Raw genomic sequence first — 20,168 nt, forward strand, 5'->3', positions numbered from 1 at the left:
TTGTAATGAAGCATGTCTGGCACAACGAGCTGCAATCAAACCCAGCTTGGCCTGGAGGCAGAGGGCAGGAGGAAAAATGTTTATCTGGACAAGGACAGACAAACACTGGCAGAGAGGAGCGCCGTTACATAAGTTTTATCAGTTTTATCTAATTAAACTAAGACTCCATCTACAGAACATCCAGTAAATTTACTCCAAAGATCTTGAACAGAAAAATCATTTTGGACATAAAGACCTACAAAGAGCTCCATAAATTCAATCTATGTGTATCACCAGAATATAAGGACAGCAGCTGAACAAACTGTGTTCACCAGGTGGGCTGGCTGCAGGGATCCACAATGGGCTCAAGAGCAAGGAATCAGCAGTGTTTTAAAGTTTGTGTTCAAGTCCCCACAAACATGAGGTCACACTGATTACAACATTTCTTCCTCAATGTGTCAAAGTCCTTACTCATTGTGTCAGTTTCATGATAAGCTGTGATTGGCTCCTCACTAGTTGTGTCATGAATCCTTTCCAGGTGATGAACTGAGGTACAACCTTGAAGAAACTTTGCACACAGGGAGAAACCATGTTTTTTCTACTGGGGGGGGGGTGGGGGCTTTTTTGGGTGCCTCACCCAACTAACAACGACAGAGTGAATTTAGCTGTCTGTGTCCAGCTGTCTACAGTCCTCTTCAGGATGGTACTGCACAGAAAGTGTAATATCAGATACATGTTCACACTGGAGATACTGTGAGACAGAGAGGACCCTACAGTAACACACTGAAGAGGACAGAGGTCCCGTTCAACACTAGCTAAGAAGTTTTTATCTGTTTCATCGTGAAAATATGTAAAAAATAACACACACACTGTGGGTTTGGTAGTAAACCCTGGGGTCGCAGGTGTAGCAGAAAGGCTCATTAGTTTCAGCTGTATTAATCTGTGGACATGTTTATGTGTGTAAAATAGAGTTAAAAACATGCTTCAGGTCACATTCACACACGTGTAACACAAGCAGTGTGTGACCTGACACACAGGCACTGTTGACAGCTAGAATGTAATAGAAGAGGAGGGTATCGATCACATGACATGTGTCTTCTAAGCACGAGGCTAAAACCTCTTCAGCTCTCGTTGTAAACGCTGTGTCAGGGTCCCATCACCTGCAGGATGAGTGGTCTTGTGTTCTCTGCTCTATTAGTTTGTAAATGCAATTTACTGAAGTGTTTGTTTGTCTTGGTTTATGTCTACTGTGTTTAGCTCTGGAGCTCAGAGAATTCCAGTTACATGCTGCAGATGTGGCTCCCCTGACTGAAGGCCTCCAGAATCAGTGCAACATGGGACAGGTGGTGGTGATAGAGGTGATTACGGTCACCTCCATCAGAGATATAGACAGACAGTATGCGATTCCTATATAAATCCAAAAAGCTCTTGTCCTCAGAGAAGGCTGAGACAGATCAGTCCATCAGGTGAAAAACCTGCACCAGCGTTGATAGCATCATAACACAGCCTGATTCTTTCTGTTTGGATTACACCAGCGGGTTTTCAGGGAAAGATTATGATTTCCAGGATTCTGTGTTGTTATGAAGCCGTACAGTCAATGGGGTCTGGAGCTGCTGAGGGGGAAACATGGAGCTCAATGAATCTGGTTCATTTGGGAACAATAAACAAAAAAGAGCTGATAAAAATGTTCAGTGACTTTTCTCCAAGAAGAAAAACTGAAAAAAAAACTTTTATTACATGCATCACTCACATCTACATTTCTATGTTTTCACTAATGTAAAATAAAGACTTGATTCCCATTAAAACAAAATATATTTAATGTCCAGCCGTAAAAGGCTGAAAACCATGTTCCAACCACAGAGGGCTTTGTACTAAAGATTAAGCTGTCATTAGTTCATTTTTCTGTTGAGTAACTAACTGAGAGCTTTGTTTGTTCTCAGGTTGATTGCACCCTGGAGGAGTGTGTCTGTGAGTGTGTGTGTGTGTGTGTGTGTGTGTGTGCGTGTGTGTGTGTGCGTGTGTGTGTGTGTGTGTGTGTGAGACGGATGCTCGGAACTGAAAGCATCTTCGTCACATAGCACAGATAAAACATTCTTATTCAGTGTGTTGCCCAGTGACACTTTGACATAAGGACAGGATGAGCTGGGGATTGAACCACCAAGACCGTGATATTTCCTAACCCACAGCTTCCTCACAGATTGAATTCATGTCTATATGCAGTGATGCTGCAGCTGCTCTGTGCTTTTGTTGAACCACTGGAGGTTGGAGCTGCACCAGCAGGAGGTTTTTAATCACAGGCCAGTTGAGCTTTTTAAAGACCCACAAGGAGCATATTGACCTTTCACCTGGGAATCACCAGATGCTCTGACGATTGTGGAGATCCTTTTATATCACGGCCAAACATTGTTAAACATCCTGCAGATTTATCAGACATCATTAGGGACTTCAGAAAAAGGTTTCAGTGAATATGCTGAAGCTTCTCCAAATGACCTGGTTCTGCTGGTTGTGTTCTGTCTCTAATCTACAGGTTGAGGAACATCCAGGCGCCTCTTGGGGGATCAGTAAAGCTGATCTGAGCCACGTGAGGAGTGCTCCTCGGTTTGATGCTTGTCAAATGCGGTTGGGATTAAGGGAAAAGGGTTAGAGTTGCATTGTGACCGTGCAGCTCAGCAGGTGTGTTCACAGTGGCAGATAATCGTGTCAGACACACTTGCCATGTGCTGCTGACCTGATCCTGATTGCAGCTCAGGGTGCAGAAGAGCAGGAAACTAAAGTCAGGACGAGGTGAGCCTTAGGTCTACACACAGACGGCAGAGACATTGAAAATCGTGATAAAAACAATTTTCACTAGGTGAACTGCAGATTTAAAGGTTCAAACTTGACAACAATGACTTGTGTCTATGTGTCCACACTCATGTATATATGGTTTGTGCATCTCATTTGTCTGTGTCCAAAATCTTCACACACTGGTGTTTAATTCCAGAGGTAACTGATGAAGAGGAGGTAATGAACAGCAGAGCATCTCTGATCAAAACCACCATCCTCAGTAAGGAAGGAAATAATCCCAAAATAAAGTTTTTAGTCAATTTAGGATGAAGAATAACTTAAAAACTAAAAAACGGGGGAGACTAAGACAGAAAAACCATTAGAGTGTAAAACAAGAACTAAACTTAGATACAACCAAGGACAGTTTTTAATGTAGAAATATTTTACTAAGACTCAAGTTCAACAGTCAAATTCACATGAAAATAAAATGTATATGGAGACTGCATCTTCACAAGCTGACGCCCTGATTATATGATGAAAACAAGAGGAGAAAATCTCACATTTCCAGGGTTTAAAGGCGGATGACAGGAGACACAGATTCTGAGAGCTGGGATGTCTGTGAGCAGTTCATACCTGTGGTAGCATCAGACCCACTTGGTAATGCAAGGCAGTTCATTTAAACATTAACCCTATTATGTGTGTCCTGAGATCTATTTTGGGGTTAGATCCATTTGTACTGAACATTTACTGTAAAGAACATCTGACCAGGGTGCAGCTGAGGAAATTGTTGTGACATTTAAAAAATTTTAATAACGCACATCTTTCACAAACAGTCAGTTCCACCTCAGATCATTCTGTACATGTTTGTGTCTTCAGCTGCTTTGTCACGCTCCACTTTTCTATTCTTCTTGCTTTTCGATGGCTTGGACGTCTTCCTCTGTTCAGGTGAGTCAGTATGGGATGTTCCTGTGGACAAAAAACATTGACTTGTGGTTCCTTCATCTGCTCAAACGGAAAAAAAGTCTTTGTTTTCCAACATGCTAATGCAGCGAAGGAATGTCAGTGCAGAGGTCCTCCGATATGTGTGGAGGCAAACTGCTGGCACTGGGCTGACTAAACATGGGATTCCATAGCCTCAACTCTCATCTCTGAGCAGAGCAGCTTTGACTGCTCCGTGTTCTGGTTCCAGTTTTTCTTTATTCACAGCCTGGAAACACTTTCCACCCTGCAGTGTGACACAGCCTGCAGGGCGGAAACCTTTTATCTCCACTTTTTCCTGCTGTGTTTTCAGACAGAGACCTGCTGCTCAACTGAGGCTTTCCCTAAAACACAGAACCTGACATGGTTTAGAGACACAAAGTTTCTCTGCTGTGTGTATTTCAGTTTTCCTGTTTAGAAAGTTTGCCTAGAATACTCCAACATCCCAAACTCATGTTTATTCATGAGCCAGACTCTGAGCGTGTGTGATGGGGTTGCAGCCTGTAGTCCCTCCTACCATGCAGCTCTCCTCTATATATACACTGAGCGAGACGGACAGAGAGGCAGGGACGAGCTCTGCGCCAGCTGCAGTCCAGCAAAAGACAGAGAGGGAGAGAGGTAAAGAGACATTCACACAGACACACACCTTGTGGAGCTTAGGTTTGAAGCAGGGACAGAAAACAACATAAAGAACCAGAGAGATTCAGGCAGGTAAATCAGGTGAACCAGCAAACTCTTCTCTCACCATGGATGACTACACTCTCCCCTTCTGGATTTACCTGTTGGTTCTAACCGTGTTTGTTGGAGGAGCCATGAAGAAGATTCTGGCGTCCCACCTGAGCACCGCCCCCACCCTGGTGGCCTGGTTGGGGGCCACCGTGCTAGTGGAGCGCCTATGGGCGTTCTGCCTGCCGGCCGTGCTGCTGCTGACGCTGCTTGGCCTCGCCTGCTGCATCTACTCTGCCACCAGGACTAGCCCCCCATCTACCACCTTGTCTGCTCACGGGAAGGCCGTCTTCATCACAGGTAAGTGGGGGCCCCTCCCACTCACTCAAGTGTACGTGTGACTGCAAAGATGTGCAGTTTGCACATTGATTCTGGGTTGTAAAGTTGTTTTTTGTGCTGCAGCTTTATTATCCTGAAATAGTAAATGATGAGAGTTGAGATATGAACATGGGAACCCATTGGTTCCCACTGAAACCGGACTGAGCAGGAGGAAGTGTGTCTTTGTGTTTGTGTGTCCTGGGGAATAGGCTTTGTGGACAATAGAAAGCTGCAAGGGGAGATTCCCTTTCATAATAAAAGTCACAGAGGGGAGGAAAGCATCAGCTGAGTGTGGTTTTTCTGAGTGCAATAAGATGACTGATGTCTGTTTATGAATCTGTGCGTGTGTGTGTGTATGTGTTTGGATCTATCTCCATGCAGCCTTAATCACATTTTTGATGCCTCACAGCCAGCTGGCTCTGGGTTCTTTGAGCACAGTTACACAAAGGCAGAGCGTGGTGCATTAATCTGCAGATCTGATTACCTTGTTAACTATGACATAGAGACATCTCCTGGTCCTCAGGTGACCTGACAGGTACAAAACTGCTGTCGCCATGGAGATGGGTGAAGCTGTCTTTACTTAGCTGTGGTTTCATGCTGCCTGCTGTTTTTCTGTAAGGGTACAGTAGATAATTGTGGGCACTGTCAGGTTGTGGGTCTGTGCAGTGGCAGGAAACAATGAGACATTGGGGAACATAGGGAACATCATCCAAAACTGTCCTGTGGTGTAGGACAAAGATTTGACATAGTTGTACCAAATTATTGAAGTAAAATATTGAAGTAACTTCATGTTATGGATGTTTGGGGGGGGCTGTCATTCTTTTATTGCTGCTTCATTTAACAGCTGAAAGTGAAATAATGTTACACTCTGAGTCCAAAGATCATAAATATAAGTGTCTTTTACTGCCTAGTCAGCGTTTATACGTTACCAAAGTAGCAGCCAGAGGATAAACTGGAAACTTTATTGTGAGTTGTGTGGGGAGTGGACAGCAAGATGATGGGGATGATGGGGATGATGGGGACCGGGGACCAGGGACCTTCTGTGAGGCACTGCTGCCTCACAGAAGGTCCCCGGTTCAAATCCTTGCCTGGCTGCAGCCTTAAGTCCAAAAACATGCACGTTCGAGAGAACAAGTTCCTCCAGTGTTCACTTGTGGTATTGCAATAAAAATAAAGACTAGTTTGTACATGTCCAACTCCAAACAAGAATAACTCTCCCTCTCTTTGTGTTATGAACTCTTTCATTCATGGAAGTTTTATGTTGGTAAAACTGTCCCAGAAACTGGTTACCATCTTTGAGTGTAGTATCCAGTTTGAAGGAAGCATCCATGGACTGCATTAATGAGTTTGTACGTTCATATGATTTTAACGTGATGAGTTTTAATCAGCAGGTCACACTAAAATAATTGTTTGCTAATGAAAATCTCAAAAGGAGCAAAGAGAAAATGGACACATATTTATTAGTCATTCACAGATCCATTATTTTATGTTTAATAATTAAATGTGCTTAGCGTTACAAACCCCACATAACTAGTTTGTGGTTTTTACTGTTTTGCAGTAAAACTGCGTTTCAAACGACCTGTGGGCAAACATTTTAAGACTTTGGAGTGGTCCCTGTCTCCACCTGCATGGCTTACACAAACATCATATAGTGAACTTTGCAGTGATCCAGAGAAGACGTGTATGGAGTGAGCAGATTGATACTACACTTCCACACGCAGAGTTTCAGCTCAAACTACAAGTCTGTCTTTCTCCAAATCATGAGTGACGTTTATGTGGGACATGTTGGACAAATTGTCTATAATCCAGTGAAGATAAATGTGCGACAGCATCAGAGCTAAAATGTGTATATTACCATCTTTAATGACGGTTAACCAAACGCACTTCACAAACCTGATTTAGGACTATTTAATTTGAAAAAGTCAACATTCATGTCTATTGTTCACTAAATGACTTTAGTCAGTAGCAATAAAACAGTAAATGTTGGAGGAAACAGCAGAGAAAGGACAAAATATTTAATGTCAACTAATTTTACATTTGTGCTGTAAACAGCAAATACCTGTTTAAAGTTGAAAAATCCAAGAAGCATTAGTAGTGATGAATAGAAACTATGAGTGTGACTAAAAAGACCTGGTGTGCACAGAACCAGCAGCAGGTGAATGTTGAGGTCTATGTTCTGACAGGTGAGTAATCCACAGTAACATATCACAGTTTATTAATTCATTAATTTAAAACAAATGCATATGGAGTGGAGGGAAAGTAACAGAAACATAAATTATAAATACAGCAGTTAATTAGATCAAACCTGTTAGAGCGCTTACACCTTTGGGCGTTGGTGCTGTGCCGAAGTAATCAGATCAACATATACCGCAGACTAAGCTGTCTTTTGGCTGAGCTGGAGAGCTGTTGGAGGTCGTCTGGTGTCTTGGCAACATGGTATGAAATCCATGAGCCTGTGTGACACATGACTTCCTGTTTTCATGATTCAGTTCCTCGAGAAACAAAACCTCTTTGCTTTAGGTCGGACTTTGGTGTGGAAGTTATCCCATCCTCATGGGCTAGTACAACAGGTTATATCTAAGAGGAGATTTAAGACTGGTCCAAGGCAGAGATCTCCACCTACACCCCACTGGTAATTGGCTCTAATGAAAGCTGGTAAAGTTCAAAACAGGTTCACTCTGGAAATAAGAGCAGTGGAAAAAGGAGCCAGTAAACCGCTTAGAAAGCTAATTGAAGTGTTCCACACAGAGGCACATTCTTCAAAGGATGAGGCCTGAAGCCATAGGGTTTGGTGACCAGGCAGCGCTGCACGCTCTGAGTCCTTTCATGAGGACGGAACTGGACACTCAACACAGGAACCACTGATTTCACCCCTTATGGATGCTGAGGCATGATTGGCTGATGAGATAGATCCTGATTCACTTCTGAATCCTGCACTTTGTCAGTGGCTCAAAGTGCTCTGGCATCCTTTTTGGTGACATAGGGTGGATCAGATGTTTGCTGCTGTTCAGACACAACAATTTATAAGCCGACATATTTCATTTAATCTTGAGAGGTTAAATGGACAGGGATCCAGTTTGTGGTGAGTAGATCCCCGTTAACTGTACTGCTGACCCAGAACCACTGCTCACCTCTAGTTTCAGCTGCTAGGCTCCACGAGACAGACTTCTGTCCCTGCTGGTTGGGGTTTGATGTTTAGACACTTCTGTCTGAAGAGTCAGCTTCAGGACTTGTTCCTATTGCTGTTTATGTGTTCCTTAGCTTTCTGGTGGAGGAGCTGAACTCTGGCCAGTTTCCAGGATCGCTTCTCAGGAGACTCTGATGTCTGTACTGACAGCTGCAGTAAAACTGGTCCAACAGAAACAAGAACACACATTCTTCAGCAGCCTTCAAAACTCTTCTATTCTAGGTTGTTGATTCTTCCTGTGATTTATGCTTTGCTTCCTTTCCTTTCCCCCCGTCTTCCCTCTCTAAATTAGTCTAAATCCTATGTTTAGTTCTGTATGACTCTTTGGTTTTTCTGCCATCTTCCCTTCTCTTCTCTGTCAGTCCTTGTCTACATATTGTTTCGTCTTTTTTTCTCATTGTTGCATTTTCAACACTTTATTTTCTCTTGTCAGTCATCTCATTGCACTCTCTGAGGCGACTCCTCTATTTCATCCTCCTCTCTTCTCTGAAACTTCAGGTTGGTGTAAATAAAGAACCAATCAATGGTTCCCATCGTCTGTGATTAACAGAAAAATTGATTATAACAGCGTTGAATCAGCGCTGTGCCCTGATCACATTGATCACGTTCTCACATTCCCAGTCTTACATAATGCTTCAGCCATGCTGAATAGCTCCTGATGCCCATCATTATCTGCTGAACCCTGGTAATTTTAAGTTTTGACTCTGTTTCCTTCCTGTTGCCTGAACTCTGCTCACAGTAGGACGTCACTTTGTCACTGCACATTTTCTGAGTAATGAAGCAATCAAGACCTTTGCTGCACACTCCTGTTTGGTTTACAGACTCTAAATTGTCTAACAGAACAAACACCATTCAGCAAAATGTTTCTCAATAGTTGGACAGAAATTGTGCAGAGTTTCCAGTCCACCATGAGCGACCCACCAAGGGGGGCGAGTCCAGCTGAGACTGTTTTCAGATCTGGTATTAGCGATATGGTTCAAATGTGATTTACTGAGGAGCTTTTCTCTTGCTGACAAACTTGCGATGCTCCCTCAGTCCCATGAAAACACTTTCCATTTCCTTCTGTGTATAGTTTTCTGAAAGAAACACCAGAATTTACCTACAGTAACCTGACCAGACAGAAGATACATCCCATGTCTGCATGGTGTAAATCAGACTGAAGGTACAGCCCAGCACAAGTGCAGCACTGGGGTCTGCTCTGGATATTCTGATCAGCCTCTGCATGCTGAAGCTCCCGATACACTTCTGAATTGTGATGTCCACAAAGAAACCTAAAGCCTTAATTTGGTTGGGATTTTGGTGCGCATTCTCAGAACTCGACTGAACGTTTAAACCTGACAGTGGGAATGAGTTTGTTTGTGTCATTCACGACTTTTTCTCAATTGCTATTTTTGATTTTTGTTCCAAATATTCAATAATAAAATGCTACAAAATTTTTGTTACCTACTAAACATTCAAGTCAGGTGAAGTCAAGTTATTGCAACGATGAACTGCAACACAACAGCCTCTCTTGTCTCTACTTGTGTCGTCCACCTGTGAATCCATGTAAAGGTGGGGCTGCTGTGTGCAGATGCTGAGGCCTCCACCCAGAAGCAGATGTGTACTTTTGACTTCATCTATCTCAGTGTTCATCCTCTTCATCTAACGTCTCCCTGAGATTCTGTTACATAAGGCTACTCCTCCTATTGCTCCTGGAGCACTTCCTCAGCCACATGTTAAGCTGAAACCCAACATTTCGTGAAGGCAAATTTTCCATTTGGACTGGGGATGTTCCTGTCAGCTGGTATTTTACAAAGAAAGCCTCATATGTTCTTTATAAGCTCAACATACATGGACAATTGGGTGTATGGACAGGACTGAGTCCATCTCTGCAGATGTCTCTGAAAGTGTAATCAGAGCTCAGTGGTGGACAGGATGCAGAATGTGGGACAGTGTGTGGTCTGAAGCCACCCCACTCTGCAGGGCCCAGTGCAACATGGCCCAAAGCTTTAGTCTGCACAATAAGATGCAATACAGAGCAAATGGAACCAGCTCAATGTAAAAAACTGCACTTTGCTTAAAAAGGCTGGAGTCATGACACTTTCGAACAAACAGCTGCAAACTAGATGTTTTTAGAATAACGCTTGTTTCTCCTGATGTCTGTGTTTCCGTCCTGCTTTATTGGTCATATCCACAGACTCGCAGCTAAACAGACGTTGGGCTAAAGATATCTCAGAATTAAACCTTTCAAAACTGGAAGGATACACGTCATTAAAGAGTTTGGCTCCATAAAAAGGAACAAAGCAACAACTCAAGGTAAGTGATTTTTCGTCTGCGTTTTACATAAAAACTAATTTGGTGTCTTTTGTGAAAACAAGCAGGTTCAGTTGAGTCTTGTTTCAGTTGAATCTGACTGCGAGAGACAAGAGATGTGAAAGTCATAAACCTGCGGCTCCTCTCACTCTGCTGTCAGCCGTCAAACCACTCACAACAAAGAAACACAGCTCACAAAGAAATCTGCGAGGGAAAATGTGAGCATGTGTGGATCGGGTGTACACTGAGCGGTGGTATTTTTTTCTGGAGCCAGCGATTCTTTCTTCCTGGGATGTGATTCTGGAACCCCTCCAAGGACAGGGAGTCCGGCGGCGTGCCAACACCTCCACACTCTCACCAGCACAGAGCAAGCAGAACAGCGAGTACTGCTGAGGATCAGGTTATAGGTGCTGGGATTTAATGGATGCCGAGAGAGATTAGCTACGGCGGCCGGTGGTGAGGGATTCTCTGGGAAAACATGTGTGGGTGTGAAGGTTGCTCAAAAATTCAGATAATGTAAGTCCCTCAGTATGTTTTACACGGGACAAGACAATGAATAAACGTGCTTCTGATTGTGTCACACAGAACAGCAGAGCTGCACGAGTACTGCATGTGGCTGAATGTGAGACCTGAGCTTCTGCTGCTGAATTTGACACCTGAACTAAACCTAGTCCACCAGCTGTCAAGCTGCTGTAGTCACGTACAGAGTTTCAACCAAAACAGCTCAAGCACAAACATTCACTTTGAGATGTTCACTGTTTACAGAAAAGTCTGTAAACATGGATGGGGGAGATTAGCTAAAATTTGTAAAAAGTAATTTTTACAAGTTGCTTTTACAAAAGATTTTACTTTATGACAGTACCCCAGGTAGCAATAGCAGCCCTCATCAGCAGCTCTGCTGCACCAAACCTGAGGCATTTAGGGACAATTCATAGTGTAGGTCACATTCACAGAGATGGGTTTAGCTTCTCTTTCTGCACGTTTTCTTAAAGCAGCATAAAAAAGAGTCGATGGGTAAAGATGTATTTTAGTTTGGTCAGTTCTCTGTTCTTTTCAGTTGTTTTGAGCCTTTTAAACTGAATGTAGCCAACTGCATAACTCTGAAACAGTAAATCACACCACTGGTATTCATCAGTCTTCGTTGTGCGAGAATGCTGAGGCAGCAGTGGATTGATGCCACAACACAGAAGTGTCTGTTCAAACCTGCACTGACAGCAGCTGTCAGTATCACATCAGCCCGTCCCAACAGCTGGCTGGAGTTAGTCTCTGTATTCCATCACACTGATGCTGTATAATAATCAGTTTCCTCTAAAGGAAAAACACAATAATGTACTGATCCAGTCTGATAAAGTACCAACAACACGGGTTCAGCCACAGCATGGATCGTAATGAATGTCAATGTGGGAGATATACAGTAAGCACCAGATAATTCTTTGAATCTGGGCATTTCTGTGTTCCAGCTGAGTCAGTAATTGCTGTGGTGCTTCAGTACATGGTTTTGGTTTGTGCTGGTTTTTGTCAGCATGTCAATCTCAGTGGATGTTACTAAGTGGTTAGTGTTGGCTGATGGCCCACCTGTGGACCGCAGTTATGCTAAAGGGTCTCAATTTTTTTGTAATAACATCTGTTGCAGACTTTATTCCTGTACCTCGTAGGCAGAGCTTAAACTCCATGTTGTGTTTGAACAAAACCCCACAAATTGGTTTTAGGGACTGGAGATGCTAGCTTGTTAGGGTCTGAGCATGGCTTCACAATTAAAGACGTAAAATGTTTTCCAGGAACTTTCCTTGGAACCAGCTGATTATAAGTCCTCTCTGTGTCCCCGCAGGCTGTGACTCCGGGTTTGGAAAGGCAGCGGCAAAACGTTTAGACAGTCTGGGCTTCGAGGTATTTGCCACAGTGTTGGACCTGTCCGGAGAAGGAGCCAGAGAGCTGCAGAGGACCTGCTCCCCCCGCCTCACTCTCCTGCAGGTGGACATTACCCAACCACAACAGGTCCAACAAGCGCTGCTGGACACCAAGGCAGTGCTGGGCCTCAGAGGTACAGACAATCACACACATGTGGAGTTTAGGCTAATCCTTCCCCCTGTTTCCAGTCTTTTTGCTAAGCCAAAGTAATAGAAGCCCTACAGGCTGTGTAGTCCTACATCAATCTGAGCTCGTGTTAAACCTCATCATATTGTTCTTGGTAAGGAGAAGGCAGGTCAGCGAGGCTCTATTTCACTGGTGACAGTGTGAAGCTGGAAACATTTGTATTGAGATAGTTTATTCCCACAGAACGTAGCCATGGGTACAGGTGTGTTGAAATGGAGTCAGTCCAGCTGATGTGCACACCACCTCCTCCTGTTCTCTACTCTGAGAAAAACAGGCGAGAGTTTCACAAACTCTTGGCTTGTTCCTCTAAACACTCCGCGGTTTTGCTGATTCTGCAGAGCATGTGAGTTCACCTCAGGGTGGGTTTTTCCAGGATCTGGAGGCACACTCAGTGTACTTAAAATGCAGAGGAATGTGTGGTAGAGTTTGTTCAGCAGCCTTCTAGAAAATCACTGACCTACAGAAGCAGCAGAGCAGGCCACGATATGGGAGAGTTCCTGTAACAACCAAAGATCTCAGAGCAGCTTGAACCGATTTTAGAGTAGAATCTGTAAGGGATTCAGCGGTGAAGTGGGGGAGAGGTGTCTCATGTTTCACATGCTGAATCAGAGCAGAGAGTCCCCAGGGTCACTCTGTGATTGGCTCAGGCCTACAGCTCCCACTGGCTTTGTAATTAGACAGCCCGACTTCTGGCTTTACTTCAGAGTCATCTAAGGATACACAGTGTGTGTGTGTGGGTGTGTGTGTGTGTGTGTTTGGGAGGGGGGGTAATAAAAGAACTGAAGGAGAAAGGTCACTAATACACACACTGAATCACTGTGTGTTCCCTGCCGCAGGCTGCAGCCAGGTGTTTGACAGCAGCACATATGGAGCATTTTGTCCTAAGCACAAAATCTATTTGGACCATCTGTAGTAAAAGTACCTTTTCTGCACCTTCAACAATTGTGCTGGTGTTAATACTGACTGATGAACCAGCATAGGAGCTGGTTTATCTACTTCATCACTTTAGTCCAGAGGTTTGTGAAATGTTGGACAGTTGTACTAAAATAATTTATATTGAACATTCACTTTCAGTACTGTGGTACAAGTATAAAATTAGTTGCTTTGTAATTTTTACAGCTGCTGTGTGTCTTAATTGACATGTAATATGACTCCTGTTTGTACTGGGATGTGCTCCAGACCAGTCAGAGCCAGAGGGGCTTTGGACCGCATTTAGCAACATGAACTCACGTATTGCAGTTTTATTTGTGCTGCACACATGAGGACTCATAGTGAAACATCCTGCCGGTCTAAATGTACCATACTGATTGTCTGGGATGTGCCAATATTTCCAAGCAGAAGAACTGGGATCCTGTTCATCCTCCAAACTGTAGACAGGAAGTGAGCGTGCAGGTGTTTGAGTGTCTGCCAACCTGGAACGATCTTTCACCAGCTTTGAGGCACTTTAGACCTAAACATAGTTCCCACAGCGGCTCGGTAAACAAAGAGAGGAATTCTGGGTCAGCACTCAGATAAGGGCGTGCGAGACTTGTTTACACTAGAAAAACAAGAGGGAGAGAGGGTTGGCCTCACGGTGCAGTAACATTTTGATAGGGTGTAGATGTTGTGATGATTGTCTTATGGGACTGCAGGACAGAGACTTCAGTGAAGGCGTTGATACGACTGTGTAAATATATTCTGTCACACATAGAAGGACAAAGGAATTAATTTGAAAACAAGGTTGGAGCAACAGCAACATGAGGACAGGTTCCAAAAGAAGGGGGGTATTATTAGTCATTTTGAAGCATTTTGAAGATCTGAACAAAATGTTTTCCTTTGAATTAGTTTGGGTCAGACCCTTCTCAGGCCCTGACATGTTAGACTGGACACCATCTGGGAAACATTACAGAGTTTGTTTCTCCTGCACTGGTTTTAAAGGAAACTGTTTTATTTTCGGCCTCCATGAGGTGAAGGTCTTCTGTCCAAGCTCGCCAGACGCACTAATCTTTGGTGTGTGTGTGTGTGTGTGGCAGGTCTGTGGGCTTTGGTAAACAATGCTGGAGTGTGTGTGAACTTCGGAGATGTTGAGCTGTCGCTGATGTCCAACTTTCGTGGCTGCATGGAGGTCAACTTCTTCGGGACGCTGTACATCACCAAGACCTTCCTGCCTCTGCTGCGACAGGCCAAAGGGCGCATCATCACCATCTCCAGCCCTGCTGGTGTGTGCCTGACACACACACACACTCTGTAATAAATCTTAAATCAATGTTCCAGAACCACATGAACTGGCTACTGCCAAACCAAACAAACAAAGCTGCTCCTCGTCTCTCTGCCGTCTGTATGTTTGTCTAACTCTACTCTGTCACCACACCAAAACAACCAAATCAATCACATAGCCCCCCCCCCCCCCCCTCTGGAAATTTCATCAAGGGTTCAGGGTTTGGCCTCTCTGCAGTCAGGAGGAAAAGAGTTTATCCTATAAAAACTGGGCTCAAGCTGCCACAGCTTAATGCTACAGTTGCTGTTCACATGGCCTCCAAGACGGAAGGGGTCTCACGTTAGAATGGGGGGGACACTGGCTACAGGCTTCAGAAATAGTTTAAAGGTTACCGTGTCAGAGAAATGCACTTCAGTGTTTGGTCACCAGCTTGTCCTGTTTTTTTTCTCATAGTGTTGTCAGTGTGTTCCTGTTCACACTTTCATCCATTGCACTTTTCATTGTAAAGCATTTCCTTTTCCAAACCACATGTCTGTTTGTAAAGTCTATAATCTGATGGCACAAGTGAGGCTGTTCCTGTAATTTCACATTTACACAGCCAGAAAAACCACACATTTATACTGTTTGATCTGAACCCTAAAGTTAAATATATACAAATACAGTGTAGTTATTGTTCAGCATCAGCAGATGACTGTCCTCACGATGACAGAGCACTGGCAGATACAGTTGAAATTAGTGGACTAATTAGTGGCACTATTGTTTTGTGGTACTGCATATTGTGGTACCACATCATCATGACATCAAAACTAACCAGTCACCTGTTTTTCAGGTGACCAACCGTTTCCCTGCCTGGCAGCGTACGGAGCGTCAAAAGCAGCTCTCAACCTCTTCATCAACACTCTGCATCATGAGCTGGAGCCCTGGGGAGTCCGAGTCTCCACCATCCTACCAGCCGCATACAAGACAGGTGACAGCCCCTCTCATTTCCACAGCAGCCTACAGTTATGGTGGGTGTGCAGATCAGTCGCGTAACACCTGATGTTTTATTGACTAAATATAAAATCAGAGGCAGTGAGCAGTAAAGAGCTCCACGTACATTATTTACAGGACATCAGAGTGTAAAGCCACAAAGCTCCGTTATTGTTGTCAGGTTGTGGTTCATCCAGATGTCGATCACAGACACTATCAGTGTTACTCATCCCAGTGCCTTCACTCACAGGGCTTCATTACTTAACCAACATTCATTGTTCCCCAGAGACTTTGTGGTATTTTTAGAGTTCATTTTTGAAGACATACCAAATGTTTTTGCCCATTTCAAATAAATCCTTGATAAAACTTACTAATTTGTAAAGTTCAATGTTCAAATTCCGTAAAAACATGGAAACCATAAATTCGGTCAGTGAGCAGTATTTAATCTAGAAAGTAACACATGCACACTTGTGGACATGTTTGAACTGTAAATCCATGTTTGCACATGTTAAGTGTTTTAGTAGGAGTGAAGTTTAAAGTTCAGGCAGCGTTTAAAACATAAAGTTATATGTCAGGACAATAACTTGGGTCAGGCAGCGGTGGAATCATTGTGTAAGCATGGAGCGGCGCAGAGAAACAATCAGATGCTCACTGATGCTGATCAGTCAGAAGTAAATTCATTCTTCCTTCTCTGGCTACTTCTTTACTCAGGCTTGTAGATTGTGGTTTGGCCTCATGTTAAACATGATGACAGGCCTCTTGCTGAGGAAATACTCTCTTTATGAGTACCACATGTGGGATGGACCATCTTTTTTCACACACACACAGCCGCTACAAATTGCTGACTTGTGATTTTGAAACTCCTGCAGGATGGATGGATGTGATTAGAGGCTGGGGCAGAGAGTACATCCACACAGAGCCAGCACATTGACCAATACAAAACACTTTGTGATCAGTGTGGTTTAAAAAACAGTGTTTCATCATGTCTCAGTAACTCTGAGCTTAGGTCACTGGGTTCTGCAGACTCTAGGCATGACACCAACATCACAGCCACATAATTATCTAGAGATGAAGAACAGACAAAATCACAATTAAAAAAACTATCACGACAATTTGCTCAAAAACAAAAGGTTCCCATATGAACACTGAAATAGTTCCTAATCAAATCTTGCTGACACCACTTCCCAGAACCTTTTCAGCGGAAGTGATGGGGCCAAATGTGCAAAAGGCATTCAAATGTGTTAATGTATCTAAAGCTGAGATGAGGCTTTTTATCAGTCTGACTTCTTTCAGTCTATTAGAATTAGAATCAGTTACAAAGGAATGAAATTTGTGTTTTGCGTTTCCCTCTTGAGCTCCAGTAAAAGGAAAATAACAATAGAAAATTTGCTATGAAAAATAACCACTTAATGTGACTTTTGTGGAAAACTGTGGATTTTGTATCCATCATTGACGCAGCCTCTGGAAGGAGGAACAATCATAACAATGTTAAAGCACCTTAATCAGCAAAACCACAAACAATAAAGTGAGAGCCAAAAACTAAATAGGAACGAAAACAGAATAAATAAGTATCTAAACCAGAAAATTCTGGGAACATTTATTGGGCTTTTGGCTGTATTTTAATACTTTGTCAAATCATGGACTTTATCTAACACAAAGTCTGGGTTAAGAACTGGCTCTTATGAAACCTTCATCCAGGTGCCTCATGGGAACTGTAGGGTCCAGCATTTTGGGACTAAAAGTGAAGATATTTTTACCTCTGCTATTCACATTTCTGTTTTTATTTAGTCTCTGCTACAATGACTCTGTAGAGTCACTGCATGACTGATCGGATTATTCTGAGGTCTGACTTAATGAGGCATTTAAAACAAAAACCCATCTGACCAATTATCATCTGTACCAGATGATGGTCCAGATCATATTTAAGCACAAATAGACAAACAATGATCGACTTGACTTGACCTCTGATGTCTTCTGTTATAGACCATCAGAGCAGTCGCAAATAAGTACATTTTTAACTGAAGTGTTTTACAAAAATCTTTCTGCTGTGTGTTTGGGTTTGATGAGAATTTCTAAGCTTGGATAGAAGTATTGGTATTGGGTGGTAAGATGTTGAAGCAGGACGGATGGACCTAAAGAAAGAGATTTGATTAGTTTTTCATGTATTAGTTTTTCACATCTGATGAAAATATTTAACCCTGTTTAAATTAGTTTCATCCCCATCCTAAATAATGATGTGTTGTGATGTGATGTTGTGTTGTCTCCTCAGGTCGGTCCAGTAACCACGCTTACTGGGAGCAGCAGCACAAACAGCTGCTGCAGAGCCTGTCCCCGGCACTGCTTGAGGACTATGGCGAGGACTACATTAATGAGACCAAGGAGCTTTTCCAAAGCCATGCCAGCCAGGCTAACCCCGACGTGACTCCCGTGATTGACACCATCATCCAGGCGCTGCTGTCGCCGCAGCCACAGATGCGCTATTTTGCTGGGCCTGGCGTCGGCCTCATGTACTTTATCTACAGCTACTGCCCCTACACCCTCAGCAACCTCTTCCTCCAGAAACTGTTTATGAAGAAGAAACTGATGCCTCGTGCTCTGAGGAAGCAGTCAGGCTTTGATCTGAACCTCAGCCTGCAAAACAACAACAACAACAACAACAACGAGGAGGAGAAACCCAAGTAGACACATACTGATGGTATAATCCTGCAGCTATAGAGGACCACTTCTGTAACGCACTCACAGAGCTGAACCTGTCGTTTCCTATGTGGTGTTTTTAACATGTTGAAGGGATCATAATGATGCACCCAAATGTTTGTTTCTTTCTGCATTGTCTGGCCTGAGACACCTCCCCGTGCTCAGAGAGGACACACCTGTAGGACAGGGGCCAGGGCCTGGTAGAAATAGGGATGCAGCCACAGGTCAAACAGAGAAGACTTCCCATCTGTCAGCGAGATCAGCTGTACTGTACCAAGTCACACTGACGTCACGTGCCTTCATCACGCAGCGATACAACGGAGACAACGGAGAGGATGCTGCACTGCAGCAGCTTGTTTTTACAGATGTGAAACGTCTCTAAATGCAGACATACACAAATATCTGTGTCATGTAGTTTCACGAACATTTCCTAATCATCAAAATATAATATAATTCCTATTCACCTCATTTAATAGACCGGCCTTACTCTAAGTGCTAACTCTGGCTCAAGCTCTATCCAAATCCTTCTGCTAAGTGAAGCTGACTTTAAGCCCCAGTTCTTGCACCAAATGAGCCAAACCTGGTGGTCGTCTTGCCCAGAGTTGTCATAGAATCATAGAATCAGTGATGGATTAATCCGATCCAGCCCAATCACAGGGGCTCTTAGAGTTTGGAGAGATATTTGTGGTTAAGCTGCTGAGAAGCATTGTGTGAAACAAGAACTAACCCCACCTGTTTGGTCTGTCAGGAGACCTGAAACACACACACACTCCAAAACCAAGCTCCTGCAGCGGCTCCTCTCTGCATCCACCCACAGATTTCTGCATCTCTGAATGTATATCCCATTATAATGTGTAAAAAAATACATTTACACATTGTCTGTGTTTGTTTACTACATTAGAGAGACAGCAGGAAGCTGGACGAGACTAATACGTTTCACAATTCATTTGGACCTTTGTTTATCATTTTATTATCTGATCATTTTAAATCAGATAATGAAGCATGATAATACAATTGTGCTTCTCGATTAAAAGTTAAATGCAGTTTCTCTCTGCCAGAAAACAAACACAAGGTCATTTTTCCTACAAACACTGACTATATCTTTATATTCAGGAAATCTTTTTTCATACTGTGTCATGTTTTAGCAGAAACTAACAAGCTGCGATGAATCCAACAGAACTCAAACCTCAACTTTATTCCAAATTCACATATTTAAAGAACAGGTGCATTTATTGTGGTGAAGATTTGCGTCATTAACACACCACAATGCTAGAAAGTGGTGATTTTGGATCATGTGTTTATAGTTTCTATAAAGCTCCGTAGACTTCCTTCATTAGCCCATGTCCTGTTTTCCCTTTCAAATGAAGCTATTTATGGCGTCTCTTCTCTAGTCATCACTTAAACTGTGAATTTTGTATAAAAATGTAAAAGAAAAAACATGATGTCAAAGTTCACCTGGATTATTCCTTGATAGAAATAAAAGTCAAATTTTTCAGACTGTGCCTCCTCTCTTTGTTATATTGGTGGGAATCATGTGTGCTAAGCTGCAAAACAGCCAACTACTCTTGTAGTGGTTGAGTGGCTATCCCACCTGTCATTGGGTGAGTGGTGGGGATAGGGTCTCACAAAAGCATGGGGAGAACATGCATGGTCAGTCAGGGACACAAACCCACAACCTTCTAGCTGTGAGGTAGCAGGGCTAACCACTCTAAATAATTACTAGACTCTTGATTCGAGAAGCATAAAAACATTTATTACTTATATGTTGTAATTTTACTCTTGGTTCAGTGCATCCAGAAAGTATTTCCAGCACTTAACATTTTCCACATTTTGTATGTTACAGCCTTATTCCAAAATGTTTTCAAATTCATTATTTTCCTCAAAATTTTACAAATAATACCTGATAATGACAACATGAAAAAGTTTGTTTGAAATCTTTGCAAACATATTTAAAATGAAAAAAAACAC

At 43.0% G+C, this 20,168-nt stretch overlaps 1 protein-coding gene across 3 annotated transcripts; it reads left to right on the forward strand.

The window, feature by feature from the left end:
- The first annotated feature begins 4,271 nt into the window (after positions 1-4,271).
- Positions 4,272-19,697, forward strand: hsd11b2 (hydroxysteroid (11-beta) dehydrogenase 2). Of its 3 annotated transcripts, XM_067492510.1 has the most exons (5): positions 4,272-4,749; positions 12,075-12,287; positions 14,353-14,538; positions 15,367-15,504; positions 17,776-19,697. In XM_067492510.1, the coding sequence occupies exons 1-5, from the start codon at positions 4,470-4,472 to the stop codon at positions 18,186-18,188; spliced, it is 1,230 nt and encodes a 409-aa protein (XP_067348611.1). In that variant the 5' UTR covers positions 4,272-4,469; the 3' UTR covers positions 18,189-19,697. The 3 variants fall into 3 exon arrangements, with proteins under 3 accessions (XP_067348611.1, XP_067348620.1, XP_067348627.1); XM_067492519.1 differs by lacking the exon at positions 14,353-14,538; XM_067492526.1 differs by lacking the exon at positions 12,075-12,287.
- Positions 19,698-20,168: the final 471 nt, after the last annotated feature.

Source organism: Channa argus, chromosome 2 (assembly GCF_033026475.1).
Source record: "Channa argus isolate prfri chromosome 2, Channa argus male v1.0, whole genome shotgun sequence".
NCBI lineage: Eukaryota > Metazoa > Chordata > Actinopteri > Anabantiformes > Channidae > Channa > Channa argus.